This window comes from Benincasa hispida, chromosome 5 (genome assembly GCF_009727055.1).
Source record: "Benincasa hispida cultivar B227 chromosome 5, ASM972705v1, whole genome shotgun sequence".
In the NCBI taxonomy this organism is placed as follows: domain Eukaryota; kingdom Viridiplantae; phylum Streptophyta; class Magnoliopsida; order Cucurbitales; family Cucurbitaceae; genus Benincasa; species Benincasa hispida.
Genome location: NC_052353.1, coordinates 61,264,610 through 61,283,543, shown reverse-complemented (window position 1 = coordinate 61,283,543; position 18,934 = coordinate 61,264,610). Strand labels below are relative to the sequence as shown.

General features: G+C 35.6%; 2 protein-coding genes across 5 annotated transcripts; one reads left to right on the top strand and one right to left on the bottom strand.

Annotated features, from left to right (window-relative positions):
- Positions 1-7,079: 7,079 nt before the first annotated feature.
- LOC120078390 (inosine-5'-monophosphate dehydrogenase 2-like) lies at positions 7,080-9,875 on the top strand. The gene is made up of 4 exons (XM_039032655.1): positions 7,080-8,216; positions 8,548-8,727; positions 9,217-9,474; positions 9,575-9,875. Exons 1-4 carry the CDS (start codon positions 7,242-7,244, stop codon positions 9,644-9,646), a joined length of 1,485 nt encoding a protein of 494 aa, XP_038888583.1. The 5' UTR covers positions 7,080-7,241; the 3' UTR covers positions 9,647-9,875.
- A 628-nt stretch (positions 9,876-10,503) lies between these two features.
- LOC120077990 (ent-kaur-16-ene synthase, chloroplastic) lies at positions 10,504-18,137 on the bottom strand. 4 transcript variants are annotated; one of them, XM_039032145.1, is made up of 17 exons: positions 17,919-18,137; positions 17,505-17,634; positions 16,710-17,208; positions 16,501-16,599; positions 15,552-15,604; positions 15,183-15,468; positions 14,923-15,103; positions 14,379-14,587; positions 13,857-13,977; positions 13,596-13,693; positions 13,294-13,517; positions 13,073-13,185; positions 12,846-12,944; positions 11,879-12,094; positions 11,612-11,753; positions 11,101-11,346; positions 10,504-11,003 (listed from the first exon to the last, which is right to left on the bottom strand). In XM_039032145.1, exons 3-17 carry the CDS (start codon positions 16,825-16,827, stop codon positions 10,692-10,694), a joined length of 2,517 nt encoding a protein of 838 aa, XP_038888073.1. In that variant the 5' UTR covers positions 16,828-17,208; positions 17,505-17,634; positions 17,919-18,137; the 3' UTR covers positions 10,504-10,691. The 4 variants fall into 4 exon arrangements, with proteins under 4 accessions (XP_038888073.1, XP_038888071.1, XP_038888072.1 ...); XM_039032143.1 differs by having other exon boundaries at positions 14,379-14,593; positions 17,919-18,135; XM_039032144.1 differs by having other exon boundaries at positions 14,379-14,593; positions 17,505-17,631; positions 17,919-18,135.
- Between the last annotated feature and the right edge of the window lie 797 nt (positions 18,138-18,934).

The window sequence follows — 18,934 nt, the reverse complement described above, 5'->3', positions numbered from 1 at the left end:
GCCAGAACAAACAAAGTCATAATATTCAAAACAACTAAAAACTTATAAAAATTAGTCATCAATCAACAAAAAAAAACATTGAGTTATATTATGCAGAACAATTAATCAAAAGGAACAGTCAAGTTGTATCTAAATGAATAGAACTTCCCTCCAGTAAACAGACTGAGAAATAAATTATAATGATAGAGAACAAAAAAAAAAAAAAAAAAAAGGGCAAGAACTTATTGCTTTGTCACATAAAACTATTTCGTGTTCGACAAATTATTGGAAAACTTTAAAACTTGATAGAATAGGGAAAGATAGCCAATGATTAAACAAAGAAGGATTAATCCAATAAAATGAACTGCTTACTTAAATACCCTAAAGATTAAAGAACCTTGACATATATCTATGATATACTTCAAATATCTGAAATGTAAATCTATTTGTGATTCTTGTTTATAGATACTCTTTAGTGAATTAGTTCTTACTACCTCAATTTACTGTTTAACTTATTAATGAAAGACATATTGGTCAAAAGGTAGGAAGTTTATGCAAAATATTATTTCCATCAATTTCTCTTCCTGTTTGAAGTTTCCTTCAACCAATTAAATATTTTATAAGCTAACTGCTAGTAGCTAAGTGAATTACTATGATAAAAATTAAATTTGAAAAAGAAAAAAAAAACCATTAGAAAGGAACTATACGACTTTAAGATTGTTTGAAGAATGGTGGGTATATCAATGCTGGCAACTAATTTAACGAATAAAAATATAGACAAAGAGAAACCTTTTAACAAGAAAAAGTGGAAAAGACATGAGTGCACTCCAAAATTATTTTCAAGTATGCTTAGGCTAACAACTACCCACATCTAAATTGTTAGATTTCTCCCAACTACAGCAACAAACTTCCAGTACACAATAAAAACACAACCAAATGAGATACACCAAATCACAGTAAAAATTACCTTCTCAAGTGTCTCCTTAATTGCTTGATCACTCAGCTTCTCACTCCTACCTTTCTTGGATGTTATCACAAAAGGTAGCAAGTAATCATATACAACAAAACCATTAATCAAATCGAATTTCAAAGGCCATAGATACATAAAAAGGCCAAAATCTAAGAGCAGAGAGACATATTGGAGTGAACATAAGAACAAAAATTTTATGCCAAAACAGTTGAGAGGCATAAACATAAGAACAAAAATTTCATGCCAAAACATATAAAGTAACAACATGCCTCCAACATTGAGACATTTTCTTTACAAGTTCATAAGGTTCTCAACCCCCTTCTCACAAAATCTCACCAATGCATGATTTCTACCATATAATCCTAAATCATATCTCATGTCAAAACACATAAAGTAACAACATGTCTCCAACATAATCATATGCACAACCAAACATTCCCAACAAGTCAATAAAGTCACATGTGACCCAGTTTTTTAAATTAAAAAAGGAAAAAAAAAAAAGAAATCTAAGAATAAACTTACGTTTCAACCGGAAACAGTTGATGACCTCAGTGGCAGCGATGGCGGACGACACGACCGAGCGATAGCAGTAGCGGATGAACACCACCTGCAGTGAATGATCTTCAGATGGTTTATGAATATAAAAAATAACGTGCTTCTGCTAAAAAAAGACCACGGATGGACGACACCACAGCTGGACGATCACGGACGGATGGCACCATGAACGAACGACCATGGATGGACGGCAGATAACCACAGATGGATGACGGGCAACCTGATTTGCACAGCCAAACTTGGACGACGGACAACCTTTTGTATGACCAAGGCTTGGGCTAAGAGAGAAATGAAATGGTTTGGCGGCACGAGAATGAAAATAGAAAAATTAGGGCTTTTTCATTAAAGTAAGAAAAAGAAATAATAAACCAGACCTTTAATGTTGGTTTAGTCGGTTTTAAACGACATTAAAGCTTGTCTTCAATGTCAGTTTAAAACCGACATTAAAGATCCGTGTTTTTTTTAAACCGACATTGTATCTACAGTTTCACTTTTTTCAACCAACATTAAAGGCCAAAATTCTTGTAGTATATGTGTCTATTAGATATAATCAATCAACAATATGATGACCCTTCAAAAATTGCTCGTAAGTATAGCTAGACCAAAATTATCGTTTTGACCCTGTAGTTAGATCTAACTCTTTAAGTACCACTGATCCCTCTAATGAACAATGGATCATAGTCCAACTTAAAAGAACTCTAAATAGAGCACTAGTGAGCGGAAGCAAATCATTCCAAATCCCATTGAGAAAGAACACAAACAATTACAGTCCAACGGAACAGATTATGCATAAACAATAAATTACAACATGCTTCTTTAAATGAATAGACAAGGGATATAGTATGCATACCTTTGGAGAACCTTTCTTCAAGTATCCCTCGATCGTTCAGCAACTCGTTCAACAGCACGAACTCGAACGCAACGATCAGAACTCGATCTCAACGAACGACTAGATGAACTTTGATCACAATCGAGTTCAACTTGATCCTCGAACCTCGAGCGAAACTAGAACACCACGACAAGAGTTACCTTGGTATTCTCGGTGTGGATCCAAGAGTATTGTAGGCTCTGTGTGACTTTGGATAGAGGAATGAAAGAGGTCGACAATCGAGTAAGTGGGAGATAGATGAAGTCTATCATATAGACTAGATACTCGATCATTTAGTAAGAAGAAGCCTATCGTATAGATTTGCTACTAGATCGTGTAGCAACGAGTAAACAAGTAACTTGAAGGATCTCATATCGAAGAGTTCTATGAGCGCGTTCGGATCTTTCCAATCTCACAGTGACCGAAATACAATAATATATATTCAATACATACAGTTATGCAAACAAAACTTAATTAACGACATGCTATGAACAACAAAATAACAAAGGAAAGAGTTCCATACCAATTGAAGACATTCTTCACACTTTGGAACTCCAACGCAGCGGAACCCTCCAAGCGATCTACCAATGCCCACTAGCAGCGTCAACAAAAGCAGCACGAACAACCGCACGAACAGGAACGCTGTGGGGACGACACCACCACTAAAGAGCCCCGGGTATTCTTGGAGTGAAAACCCAAAGGGTGGTCTTTAGTGAATTTGGTAGATGAAGGAGGAATACCAGATCGTGTAGGTGATAAGCAAGTGGGAGGGAAAAAGACACTATCGCATAGCAGAAATGCTAATTATTTAAGAGGAGCTACACGATCGTGTAGGATTTACTGAATGATCGTTTAGAAAAAGGTATACGATCGTTTAGTAAAAATGGCACACTATACGATCGTTTAAAGAAGTTATCCGATCGCGTAGGAAATAGCGTGCGATCGTTTAGGCATGAGGTAGACGATCATTTAGGCGGAGAGTGCTATCGTATAGGCTCTCGAAAAAACTTAAGCGATCATTTTCTTCTCTCCAACGCGCGCTTGCGAAAAATTCTTTTGGGCGATTGAACAAAATGAAAACTGTTTTCATTTTAACTTATCAGTTACAATAACTGACGTTGCCCCACTAACCCACGTCTGAACGTGAATTTTGGATTAATTATCATATAATTAACCAACTAATTAATTATAATCATATTATATTTTTATCCTATAGTTTGATATCACGTATCTACTATAGTATTTTCTCCTCTACTTGATATAAATCATATTTATATCTAATTTCCTCCATAATAATGTATCTCATACATTTAGCCAATTATATCATATATAATTAATCAGTCCAATTATATCATATATAATCGAACTTCCTCTTGTCAATTTGAAAATTTCAAATTAACCTAAACACTGGTTCTCGACTTTATCCAAGCTACCTAGGGGACCTAATGGACCTGTGGGTCGAAGCTCCAACGGTTCGTGAATAGCTGACTAAACTCTTTAGCCACGAGATCCACCATACGTTAACTATCAGGCATTCCACTAAAGACTAATAGCTGAACTCTTCTTACCACAGATATATTTTTGTGTCCATCGGATATAACCAATCATGAGTATGATGACCCTTCACAAATGCTCGTAAGTACAGCTGGGCCAAATTACCGTTTTGTCCCTGTAGTTACATTTCACTCCTTAAGTACCATTGATTCCTCTAATGAACAATACAACATAGTCTAACTATGTGTGAATACCTCTCGGGCCAAGAGAAGGTGTGTGGTGCCACATCGTTCAAGCCTTAGAATCAGCCCTTAAGCTGTCTCTTATACACATCTAGATGTGTATAAGAGACAGGTGTAGCTGAGTTTCCAACTCCTAAATCAGACGAATCCCCAAAATGGTAGATTTGGATCAGCGATCTGGCCACTCGCACCCATACAAGCTCACTAGAGGATACTTAAGAGAGATAATTTGAATTGTTCAAATTAATTTGAGGAAGCTATATATTAATGAGTTTAATATATAACTAATTATGGATATAATCTATAATTAAATTGGAGAGCAATATTTGAATAAGATTTAAATTAATTCAATTGAATTAATAGAGGTTTTGCACATATACATGAGATGTATATGATAATTAAATGTATACATTAAATTGGGTTTAATGTATAAATATATAAGCAGCTATTTAATTATTGTGTTAATAAAAAATTAAATAAATGTTATTTAATTGGACTAATTGATTAAACGAGTCTTAGTTAACTAAATGGGCTAATTAATTAAATAAATTTTATTTAATTAATTATAGAAAAGAAAAATGTATTGAAAAAGATGCTTGGCTCTTTTCTGTATAAAGACCTCCCCTTTGGCAAGACACACTTTGATTGCAGAAAAATCTGACAATGCACAACTCTTTAGTGTTATTGTGCAAAATTTTCTCTAAGCCATAGATCTGCTCAACTCTCCAAAACACTTTTCTCCTCTCTCTCCCAATAGTTGGATACCACCTATCCCTCTATTGGAATCCCATAGAATAATGAGGTAACTCTCGTGGTAGTGTTCGAGATCGCTCAAGAAGTTGTTTGTGATCAAGATCGTTTGGAGATCCATTTCGTTGGAACCTTGGAGAGGATTGTTCGTGGTAATTGGGAAATCTATAAAGGTAAGAATTATTCTAACCCTTTCCTCAATAGCATGCTCAAGATGTTCTCACATGAGACGCTTCAGTTGCGGGATTCGATCCCTTCAATAATACACTCAATGTATAATATTCAAACTCAAATAAAAGGTAGATGGTGTAACAAGACTTAGATATGAGAATAACCAAAGACTTGAAAGAACTTCAAAACTTTTGGAGACTCAAAACATAGTCGAGGCATGCTTTTGATAAACGCTGTCCTGAAGACAATTATTTGCTCTGCATGGGCTGTAAGCAGACTACAACGATTGTCTCAACAGGATATAACGACTAACTCTGGCAGAACTGTAACCTTGAACTACTCGGATCTGACAGAAATTTTGGATACTTGCTCTCAACTCAACTCAAAAAAAAAAAAAAAAAAAAGAGAACTCTTCAATTTGGAATGAGATGCTACAAATGAAGAACCAAGTTACTCTTCATAGGCTAGCAACTTGGTATCTCTCCAAATTATAAAATAAAATAAAATAAATAAAAAATTGAAACATTTGTCAAATTTAACTTAATTGAGTTGTTAGTTGATAAAAATCAAACATAACTCATTCAAATTGAAAAAGCTACGAATTTAACTTTCATACATATTAAATTTGTTAATGAAACATCAGTTTAATTTGAAGTTTCAATTCAATTTAAAATTTTCTAAACAATGAATCGAATCTACACAATTAAACTCATTTTATGTTTTAAATCTTAACCGAACTTTCACTTTTTTTTTTACTATATATATCCAACATAAATATATAGCCAAATTATAGAAACACCCATAAACTTTGTACATTTTTCAAAAATATACTTTAAACTTTTAAAAATTCCATTAATACCTTTCAACTTAAAAAAAAGTTATAAAAAAAGTCTTTACCAATAATATATGGATGAAAACTCTAAAGTACCCTTAGCCTTTCATTAAAAAAACCTCTTAATATATGCACGAAAACTATTTAACGACACTCCATTGTCTTTATCTTATATTTTCCTCTCCATTTTTAGTTTCAATATATGACTTTTAACTTTTTTTTTTTTTTAATTTTTTATTTCCATTATTTCTCCATCTCTCAATACTTTCTTAATCTCGTTCTCTAAAACTTCCTCCATCTCTCTTTTTTTTTGTTCTCCCTCTTCTTCTATTTCATAATTTTAAATAAACAAGATAAGCCCTCTCATTTTCTATCCTATCCAAATATAAATATAATAAATTTCAACACTAAAATAGTCAGTTCTTTTGAAATTATCTTGAATTAAAAAAGAATTCACTTGAAACACAATAAATGTAGCTAAGTATTCCCATTTTATTCTCAATTTGTCATATGTCTACACCAACTTTCTCAGTGATTAAATAAGGCAAAAAACTTATAATTAAAGAATAAAATCCCACAAAGTCTAAAAAATCAAAATCTCTTTGCACTCAACACAATGACAAATCTCCACAGTTTCATATAAGATTAGAAGTTTAGTCTACGTATTTCTAAATTTATTTCTATATAGTATATATGGTTCATGAACTTTAAGACCTATATAATAGGTTGCTAATTTTTTTTTGATGGTTTGTTTCCTAGATTTCTTATTATAAATTTAATTATTTTTATTAGATCGAGATATATATTATCAAATAAATTATAAATTATATGATATTACAAAATAATAAATATACAAATGTTTACCTAAACCAAATTATAAATCAACTAGTAATAATTTATAGTCAACTTAATATTTAGTTAGTAATAATTATATTATCAAACACATTTTGAACCATTATTTAAATTATAATTTAATTTATGAAAACATAAAATATAACTTTATTTTTATTAAATCCATTATTTTTAAATTGCGAACAAAAAGCATGCCCTAATTTTGCAGAAGTTATTGTTTTTAAATTCGCAACCAAAAACATGCCCTAATTTTTCAATAGTTTTAGTTATTTATTTATTATTATTACTATTTTAAGGGTAACTCAGGAAATTTGGAGGAAAAGTATTAATTAATTAGCGGTAAAGGAGGTTAGCCGGAAAGCGTTAATTGTAGAATCAAAACTTTAGGGGCCTTCCCTCCATTTGTTTCATCTCCTTCCTCCCATTGTTTCGAGCTCAACTCACCGGGCCGCCGCATAAGTTAGAACTTAGTCCCAAAACCCTATTCGCTCATCCTCTATCCGCCGCCTGCAACTCAGTGCAATCGCGATGGAGGACGGCTTCGCTGCTGAAAAGCTCTTCAATCAGGGATTTTCCTACACATACGACGATGTCATCTTCCTTCCTCACTACATCGACTTCCCCACCGACTCCGTCCAACTCGCCACTCGACTCACCCGCAATATCTCCCTCTCCGTTCCCTGCGTCTCTTCCCCCATGGACACCGTCACCGAAGCCTACATGGCTTCCGCCATGGCTGCTCTTGGTGGCATCGGTATCATCCACTCAAACACCCCTGCCTCCCAACAAGTTGCCATGGTTCAGGCCGCCAAAGCCCGCCGAGTTCCAATTTTGTCCAATCCTGTTTTCAAGTCCCCATCCGATCGGATTGACTCCGAAGAGGATTTTTCTTCTTCCCCCTTCGTTTTGGTTACAGAGTCAGGTACCTCCAAGTCGAAGCTTCTGGGCTATGTCTCGTACGCGGACTGGACCTCCCTGGGGAACAAGGAAGTAAAAATATATGATTATATGGTTAATTCAGGGGCTTCTGTTCCGTGGAACTATGATTTAGGGCAATTGGACGCGTATTTGGAGGAAGAAAAGAAGGAGTTTGTGCCGCTGTTGAAGGACGAGGAAGTTGTGGATATTGTGACGAAGTCAGAAATAGAGAGAATCAAGAGTTATCCAAAACTGGGTGTTGGGTCGGTTGCGGCGGATGGTTCCTGGCTGGTAGGGGCTTCGATTGGAACGAGGGAACATGACAAAGAGAGGCTCAAGCTTTTGGTGGAGGCAGGTGTAAACGTAGTGGTGTTGGATAGTTCACAGGGTAACTCCAATTATCAGATTGATATGATAAAGTATGTGAAGCGGACATATCCAGAGTTGGACGTGATTGGGGGCAATGTGGTGACGATGGCACAGGCCCAGAATTTGATTCAAGCTGGAGTCGACGGCTTGCGGATTGGGATGGGTTCTGGATCTATCTGTACTACGCAGGAGGTTTGTGCTGTTGGACGAGGACAGGTAGCCGATATTAACTCTCTACTCTTTATAACATCCTTAAGTCGTGACTAAAGAAAATAGAGCTTGGATGGGTGTGCATTTTAAAACACTACACATTTAAATCTAAACCTTCATTATGAATATCTAGATGCTCATACTGAATCTTTGCTTTGCAAACGCACAAACCGCAGTTACCAATGTTCATGCTGTGCCAGCAATCTCCGTTTTTCCCCCCAAATACTAATTTGTGATTCGTCATTTCATGTGAATCCTGTTCTGCTTCTGTCCAGTTAATACCTCCGTATAATTTTCCTTAAGGCACTGAAGGTAGCCTTTCCTCTGTTATTCTCAGGCGACAGCGGTTTACAAGGTCTCATTAGTTGCTTCGCAAAGTGGCGTGCCTATCATCGCTGATGGTGGAATTTCGAACTCTGGGCATATTGTTAAGGCTTTAGTTCTTGGTGCATCCACGGTAATGATGGGAAGTTTCTTGGCTGGAAGCACCGAGGCCCCTGGGGCCTACGAAACTAAGGTATTTCTTCTGGCAGTTCTCTTTTTACCAAGTGAATGGTCATGGCTCGTTACCTTAAAACTAAAAAGTAACAACTTAATAAATAAAACTGGAGTCATTACTACTAAACTTCCCAGTTCCCCGTACCATGTCTGCTTTTTTGGATTTCTCTCCATGTACTTAAGTGATTGATGTTTGAAATATAAACTAGTCTTTTTGCTCTTCAATACTAGATAGGCACTTCATAGAGGTAGAACGATTCATGCTAGTACTTATTATTGACTTAACCCCACTTCTCTTCTTTCTTTTCCTTCCTTTTCACTCTGAAGTTTACTTCAATTTGCCCATGCATGTACATGTTCTTTTATCTTCTGGTCGTCTAAATTTCTCTTACGAGTTACAAGTACAACTGCTCACAAGACAAGCTTTTCGCCCTTTAAGTTATAAGAACTTAGATTCACTAGCGAAACCAGAAATGACTGATAAGAAGTTGGTTATTGTGATTACCAGAATGGTCAGCGCGTGAAGAAGTATCGGGGGATGGGGTCTTTAGAAGCAATGACGAAAGGCAGTGATGCAAGGTACTTGGGGGATACTGCAACCCTTAAGATAGCTCAGGGGGTTGTTGGAGCAGTTGCTGATAAGGGTTCAGTCTTAAAGTTCATACCCTACACCATGCAAGCAGTGAAGCAAGGGTTCCAAGATCTTGGTGCTTCCTCCATCAAATCTGCCCATGACCTCTTAGGCTCAAAGGTTTTAAGGCTGGAGGTAAGGCGCTCTGTTGCACCCTTTTAGTGCCCTGCTATTATGAATATGAATTTGTTTAGAATCGTTCTCATTTTGCTGGGATTGCATTGCACGTGTGCAGGTCCGTACTGGGGCAGCACAGGTCGAAGGTGGAATTCATGGATTGGTGTCTTATGAAAAGAGATCATTTTGAAAAATCAAACACAATTCCGGATATATAGGCCGATCCCGTCCTTAAAATTGGACTTTGAATTGCCCGATGGGGTTTACAAATATTTATTGTGACTCATGCAATAATCTATTTACAATAAAGGGTTTCAAGTCCATAAATTTACTATTTAGGTCATGTTTACCAAATCATAATAAAAATTGGTGTAATTGGAATGAGATTATATTGTTGGTGAATCGTATTAAGGCTTGAATTGCTATCATAATTGGATTGTTTTTTATTGGGTCACATTTTACCTTTATCGTTATTATTATCGTTACTGCTTAATTTTAATGGTAAAGGTAAAAGTAACCATAAATATAATAAATTCAGAATCTTCGTACAATTACAATCATAATACCGGTTTAAAGTGATTTTACATCTCATTACGATTATGAAAAATAGGTAAACAATAATAAAAGTAATCAATTAAGACATTTTTTACATTATCATTAATGGATTACTTTCAACTAATGCAAATCAAATATATTTTAGCGAACTCCATTAAAAGTTAAGTTAAAGGTTTCAAATTATACTTCCCCATCCACTGGTTAATGCAACATTACATTATATGATGTTTGGGGAACATGTACGAAATGTGAAAATGAAGGAGATGCTTGCTTGAAGTCTTCGACCCTCGTACTGTCTTATGCTCTACTCATTAGTGTTATGTTCAATGGAACGAGACCTCAATCGTTTGTTTTTCTCTATGTTCTAAACTGAGATAGCCATTAGCGTTCACGAGGAGTCAATTTAACAACGTTAACCCTTTTTTTCTTAAAAAAAAAAAATTAATAAACATTATTATTATGGTAAATACATCTAATGCATGAGATGTCCGGTTACGAAAGTTGCTCAGCCGAGCAAACTAATTAACAATCTAAGTTGGAGTATAAGGGTGTCATGAAGACAAAGTATAGAAAGAGCTTGTGAATACGCAATGCCTACATTCACTTCCCATCAGTAAAGTTTCAAAAGGATTTCTCCCTCCGCATGTGTTCACAAATTACCAACTTATTTCTTTAGTTTTTCATTTGTTCAAAAGTTGATCCAGAACCATGGGTTGTTCAAATAAGGCTTTTGCAGACTTCATCAACTCATGGGAAGTAAACCCATCATCTTTCCTGTAAAATAGATGCACCACACAGCTCATTTTCCTGAATAAATCTTTACAAGCTCTTGGAATTGTGGTATTCTCCTGCAAAACTAATCTCAGTAGTTCTCTTCTCGTCCTCTCAACATCTCCTTTCATTGCTTCAGTAGCCTCCTCTTTGGTCAACTTACCACCCGCATTAATTATGCATAGAGACATAGCATTCAGTTTCCCTTCACTGGACTCTCTCTGCAACAAAAACCAGAAGCGATTTATAAAGAAAAGAAAAACAAAAAGGCTCTCAGCATAAAGGCTATCAGATCATGCAACTTGTTTTAGTACTTACATCGAAAGTTCGAGTATCATTCAGAAGGCGGCCGCAAGTGCTCATCAGCTTAAAGAGCTTCTTATATTCACAATTTCCAATCACTTCCTCCGGAAGCTTAGGTCCAACAAAGTAGAGCGTTGGAAGGACTATAGGTCCCAAAGCAAATGAAACATAGCCATTTTCCATGTATTCGTCCATTGATGGCACTACCTTATTTTTCAACCATTCAGCTTCCTTCCTCATTGATTCGAGCAAAGCCAACCACTGTATATCAAGTACATAATAGTTTATATATTTTCTGGTTGAGTACATGAGACAAACTTGAGAACCTACCAACACATATTTCATAAGCCAATCTCGTTTATGAAGAACCCAGTTAAAAAGTAAACAAGATAAACGGATTTGCCCCTTATTTTCACTCTTGAAGTAGTACAATTTGGCATAACTAAGCTGTATGCTCCCTGTACCAAATATTACTAGTAACGGTAAAACGATGGTCAATAATTGCTTAAGAGGTTAAATATCTTACAATATCGATAACATTCCTCGTAACACTGCGTCCTTGCCATGATAAAGCTCTTCTTCCTATGTCACAAACTGTGCTGTGAAGTGCAAGAAATATAATCTCAACTTCCTTGGAACAGTAACCCGTTTCCCCATTAGCATCCCACCTGTGGTTTATTTATCGAGAAATGAAGAGTTTGATTATACAGAATGCTACAAGGGCAGATATGAACACAAAAATGATACTGAACCAAAGAGCATTAAACGAGAGATGGTAGAAGGAAAGAAGTACTTTTCCACCAATTGTATAAGGTTTAGCAATTCCTCTTCAGATCCTCCAACATCAAAGAAATCATCAACCACGGTTGTGAGCACACCATTTTTTGCCCATGATAAGCGGGCATCACAAAGTTCTGGAGAGGTAAGGGTCGCTGCAGCAGAAAAATAGCAGTACGCTAGCTTCTGTCTGGCAAATTTCAACTTGTCCAATTTGTTTTCAACAACCCATCTGTTCATACACAATGGAAATGAACTTATCAACTAGTGATTCTCGTGTGCACTACAAATGTAAAGACTTGGGTCCTCTTAACAAGTCACAATGACATTCAAAGTATATCATTTAATTTAGAGAAGTAGTTCATGGCCTCTTCCAAGGAGTAGAGAAAGCAGCAAACATGAATATTTGCTTAACCTTATGACCTATCTTGGATTGAAGCAATGTAACTTAAGGTTAAAAGATAAAGAGAATGACTCAGGGAATCATAGTTTATCACTATCCTACCACACAACTGATGAGTAAGTTTGAATTTTTATAGTACCAAATGAGTAAATATTAAGTTTTAATCCAAGCCAAAGATAAAGTTATGCAATGGTGATATGCAAGACAGTTTTTTTCTCTCTGGTAGAATTGTAATTTTTTATGATTTATTACATTTCTTACGTATTATCAAAATGTTGATCTTTACATACTTGATAGATGTAATCATCAGTTTATGGTTCCACCATCTTTCTTTATTTTCAATGAGAAGTAGTCCAGCTTATCTCAATCTTTCTAATTTACAAATAAATTCATCAATGGCCTAGTTATCACTTCAAAGACTATTTGTTTGTGACACAGAGCTTGGGCCAAGCAACGGTCCTTGGTCGAAGCTTGATACAGGTAAAAGCATACAATAGTGGTGAAAAATTAATCTTCACACGCATGGAATTATATGGAAAAGGCCACAGATTACAAAATCTACAAAAAGCAATTAACTTACTTTTCAAGCTCTTTCAGTTCCTTACGATGTATGCATTGCAGGGTATTGAAATCTTCTACAGCAAGTTCCAGGAAATCTTGATGACCAAAATTTAAGCAGCTGATATGATTAAATCCAGTATTAGGTCTGTTCAACTTCCCCCAAGGTCTCCCCACCCTCAACACACACACACATAGCAAAAGGACAAAAAGAAGAATGAAGAGAAAGTAAAAGAATTCGCAACATACGCATATGTTGTTTTTGAAATCCTCACAATGTCTCCACTGTAACTTTCCAGTGCTCTCTTATTTAATAAGCGTTCCAGAGTTGCATTATAGGGGAACTCAAGAGCATTAACTGCCTGAAGATAGGTAGAGCCGGAAAGATTTTTGGGATTCAGGCTTCATTTTAAATTAAAAGAAGGAAAAAAAGAACTTATTTGAGAGTTCAGTACTAATTACTAACATACCTCTTGTTTAACGAGTCTATCAGTTCTATCAGAACGAACCAAACCACCAGATAATCCATGATTAAGGAAACGACTAGTCCAAGAGTTCACATTTTCCAGAATAGATTCATCTGGATAAATGATAATCTGAGAGGCCTTAAATAACTCCATTGAGGCACCAAAGTCTTTTAAATGTCCTCCAAGGCAATTGGGAAAGAGAACTTCTGAGAATTGAGTGAGTTTATCTAAAGAACAAATTACACAAATTAGACTTTTTCTTTGATCCAACATTTCAGCTCTAAAATTCCATAATCACAAGACACCTGAAGAAACATCATATCCTTCAACACGTAACAACCGGAAGGCCATTGCACAAGTTGAAGCATCTAAGAATATATTTTCCTCTCCTTGCATCCAACATCTGTTCTTGCAAAAAGATTCCACGAACCATTGATATTTAGAAAGGAATTCAACCACAGACTAACTGAACTTGAATTAAACAACAGAGTATATAAGCAGAGATGTATGGTGTTTGTTAGTCATGTAATCCATCATGGGGTGATCGGTTAAAAATATCATACTACCTGTATGTTTCATCTAATACACTTCTAATCTCCTCTTTGAAATGCCGACCAATCCCGAATTTTTGCAGGCTATCAACCATGTGTAAACGAGCATATATATCCAGAGGATATATTGTAGGAACTGAGAAACATCAATATATGACCAAAAAATTATGAGAAATAAATTAGACATTCAGGGTGTGTTTGGGGCAAGGACTATCTTAAGACTAATAACCACCTCTTGCTACAGTCAACACTATTTCAAAACTCTCATTTGCTATAGTATTTACTATTTGCTACAGCTTTTACTATTTTACATCCATCATTTTTTATTCTTTGTTATAGTGTTTACTATTTTCTTCTCAAAGTAAAATAGTTTATACCTCAAACATATACTATTATAACTCAAACTAAAATAATTTACACCCCAAACACAAACTATTATAACCCAACTATAATAACCTAGGACTATAATAACCAATTCCTTACCCCAAATGCCCCATAAGAAAGGAAAAGACAAGCAGAAAATAATGTCAGAGGAACCTGAATCATCAAACTTCTGTAAGACTGAGCGAAGGTAATTAAAACAGCCATCATCATTTCTGTGCATAAAAGCCACTGCTGTAGTGGATGGAGAATTAAACAGTGATCCATTCTTCCTTTGATATTGCATGACCATTTCCCAATCCTGTAAATTTTCAATTCCTTCTGAAACATACGCTAAATAGGCTTTTCCTCCTTCAGAGTTGCTTCTGCAGCTTCAGAACAGAAGAGCCAAGGGCCAAATAGAAGAAAAGGAACAGTGAGGAAAATGTTTTCCTTATTCAGTAAAGGACCTAATTTAAATAATACAAATCTACAGTATTTACTCATAAATTGCTGAGTGTTTAAAGTCCTGCTCAATCATACTAAGAACTGAAGTAGAGCATCAGATGTCAGAAAACTTGGATGCATCGATCAGCCATTCCATATTTTAAAGAAATTATATGGGGAAAAACAAATCTCATATTTCCAGGAATAAAAACCTCAAAACTTTTTAAATCTCATTTTGCTCTAAGCTCCAACTCTTCATGCGAGCTAAAATTACCTTCTAAGCTCCAACTCTTTTTTTTGAACCAAAGCATCCACTTTCATCGGTGCCAAGGGTAGATTCAAATTCAAATCTTTAGCATACTCAATCATACCAGGGAAAATTATGTCAAATCCCACAGGAGAACGTTGCTTCTCATCAGTAGCTGAAGCTATATTAGATTTGATAAAACTAAGGGCTGCAAAACAAAGGAAATGCCTTGAGCTTATTGCCGAATATTTCATGGAGAAGACCTCTAGAAAGTAAAGTAAGAATACCCTTGCTCATGTGATCTTGACCAATATTCCATCGCTTAAGAGTGAGAACACATGCTAATGTAGATAAGAGAGTGGCTTTCATCAGCAACTGATGGTCATGGAGAATGCCCCATGAGCCATCAGGGTGTTGATTATCTAGTACCCAGTTTATGCACTCAGGAAAAAGAGGTTTGTTAAGAGAGTTTGGAGAAGGAACCATTGCCACCCATGCAGTATCATATGCAGAAACTGAAAGTTCAACCTTGTCGAACAATTTTTTGATTCTTTCTTTTGTTTCTTCTAAGCGCTGTAAGAGTAAAAGTAAAATATATAACTTGGGTTTGAAAGATAACAAGCTGAAAAAAATAAAAAAAATAAATGACATCATACCAAAGCTCCAGTTTTAGTTTTTGTGTCCACATCCAATTCAGGGAATAGAGAAGCTGGTTGGGAAGAATAATTTTCACAAATCAGAAGGGTATGCAGGAATGTTCCCCAAAAAAGAAAAAAGCCACAAATGTTATGTTACTCGCAAATATTTTCCCTGGTTTAAGACACTAAGAAAATAGGACAAAGATCAACATTATGAGGATTTGATGTAAAAGATAATAAAAGCACATTTTTTACTAGGACATTTCACTTAGGTTAAATTTCATTCTCAAATGACTAAAAAATTTATCCTCTCTTCGATGTTATGTTATTGGTTGAGATAAAATAGTCTATAACTCTTAGAAAGAATCCTGAGAATTTGTCCTTGACATAAAACTAAGTTCATTCCAATTCATCTTCATTAAACTCATACTCAACTATGCTCCCTGACTGCAACATAGAAAGAAACTAATAAATATTCAGATATCTGATGCAGAGATTCGTATAATCCTAGCCTGTTCAAGGCGTTTGCTCTTTCTAGCCTCTTTAAGAGAGTATAAAATATATATGTATATATATATAGTGAAAGAAGATGATACAAATGTTAGGGAAACTTGAATTCCTTTTGGTTCTTCACAGCATCAATTTGACAATAAAGCTCCTTTTTCATGAAAAGACAAACCACAAACGTGGAGAATTAATCTATTAGCATCGCTTTCAATCGGCGCGCACGCTATAACACTATTCCACCCAAACTCAAAAGACATGAATTAATGACTCAAATGGTGGTCTATCCATAACATCGAAGGTTGTAAAACGCAGACTTCCACAGGAAAGCAACATTACGAGTAAAATGAGAAACCCAACTCAAGAAAAGTTGTTGTGATTAAAAAAAAAAGAAAACAAATAATAAGAAAGAGAGAACACAATCAAAGCACAAACACACAGGGAATCAATTGGTAAACAGAACCTGAGGAGGAGGCAGTAAAACAGCCAACGTTGGTGGGTCGGGAAAGATTCATGGCTGATATACTTTGGACATGCACAGAAATTGGGGAAGAAGGATCATCTGTGGTAAGAGATATTTACATTCAGTGTAAATAATAAAGAAGCAAATGGGGAGAAGAGAAAAAGGATCAAGAAGAAGAAGTTTTCTAGCTTTGGTAGGTTGCAGTCCACCGTGAGATTCTTCTGGAGGTTTAGGCATCGATTTACAAGTGTTGCGCAGTGGCAGGGGAATAGTGCTCCCTACACAACCGGTAAAGGAAAGAAATAAAATAGACACCACAGCAGTCATCGATTTTCTTTCCTTACGTGGCTATATCCAGAATTGGTCTGATAGGGAAAGCAGAGCCAAAAAAGGGTCAAATTTTAAAACTTGTACCAACGGAAGAATACCCATTTTCACTGCGTTAAGGTAAAAGTAAATGCAAGAAGAATGGGAAGGCCATGGGGATGATCAATGATGGTGAGAAAAAAGGAATTAAACTCCAGCAACTGCGTTTTGTAGTGCGCCCCTTGAGTTGACTTTCAAAAGATATTCCTTGAAAACTTTTCCTTCGCTGATTTCCCCCTGTCAATGTAACCTGGAATTATCAACGTCTCTATCCATCGGCAGCACTGCCTTATTATTCAACCAAACGGCTTCATTTCCCATAGATCTTTTTAAATCCACCCACTGCAAATGAAACATTGTTAATTTCATCTTCTGTTAAGTAGAGAATTTAGATGATCATTTCATCTTCTGTTAATTCAAAACACTTGATGTGGATTCCCAACATCAGTGCCCAAACAGTATATAATTAGACCTACTACATTCTCAAAACACTGAGCATAACTCAACTATGATCAGTTGGTTTAGCATATACTCTCTTACCAACATGCCAAAGGTTCACATCTCGAGCTCCAAATGTTGTTGAACGCAAAACAAACAAAAACAAAAGGGGAAAAACATGAGTTTCGTGAACATCTTACAATGTTAGTTACATGTCCTTGCCATGTCAGTACTTTGTTGCCAGTTTCATCAACTGTGCTGTGAAGTGACACACGTTGAAATCTTCCACAGCTAATCTTAGAAAATCTTGATGACCAAATTTTTAAGCTGCTGAAACAAGAAATAGAATTATGCAGCTCTATTTATAAACATTGGTTCACCCAAGACAGACGACAAAAGATTGAGAATAAAAAAAACAGACAAATTGTTCGGACATGCCTATATGGCGTTTTTAAAAATCCTCATGTTGTTTACGGTGTAATGTTCAACAGCTCTCTGGTATTGTATCAAATCCAATGTTGTACTGTAGGTGAATTCAAGTCGTTTTTACGTGATAGTTTCCTGAAGTTGTGTTTCAGGAAGAAAAGAAAGGATCTAAACGAGAAGCAGAATACCTCTTCTTTCACGTTTCTATGGTCTATCAGAAGAAAACTGAGGTACTTGATATCCCATATTTCAAGAAACGGCTTGTCCAGGTGTTGATGTTTTCCAAAACAGAATCCACTGAAAAAATGGTAATTTGAGAAGCCCTGAATAATTCCAGTATAGAGCCGATATCCTTTAGATATCCTCCAAGGCAATCAGTAAAACCATCCTCTCAAAATTGAGCTAATCGATCTAAAGAGTATGAAATAAATTTTCAGAAGACCAAGTCAACTGGAGTTCCATTCAGGATATCTACTGTAATTGGCCGGCATTTATCAAGTCTTTCTAAGTTTTTATTTGGAAAATTTGTATGGATGACTCATTTTTTGGGCCTAAATTGTCAAATGACCAATTTTAAAAAAATAATGTCAATTGACCATCTACTAACATCACCGCTAACATCTATGTTTAGAGTTTCTTTATGATATATTCAAGATCACAAAGTACTCACGTTCACACACATGTTCCATCGGAATTTTGAATCACGACCATAGATAAGTAACTGCTGCGGTTGTTGGTCAGTTGATTAAAAATAAGTTTACAGGCATAGGACGTATTTATAAACCTTGTCATATCGTTGAAGATATGAGAAGAGATTATGACGTGAACATAAGTTATAATAAAGCATATGCAAGGGAAGCTGCATATGATCTCAGTAGAGATATTCTAGAAAACTCATACTCCATACTACATGCTTATGAGGAAACGTTAAAAATAAAGAATCTAGGTTATTTGAGATCGAACTTGAAGATGATGTGCATTTCAAGTATATGATTATGCCATTAGGGCCTTGTATTAGAGGTTTCGCAAGTTGTCGGCCTATGATAATTGTTGATGGGTTGCACTTGAAAGGAAAGTACAAAGGGACCACGTTGGTTGCAATTTCTATGGACGAGAACAATCAATTATACCCACTAACATATGCAATAATGGACCATAAAACCGATCGATCATGGAAATGGTTTATGTCGAATTTGAAATACAG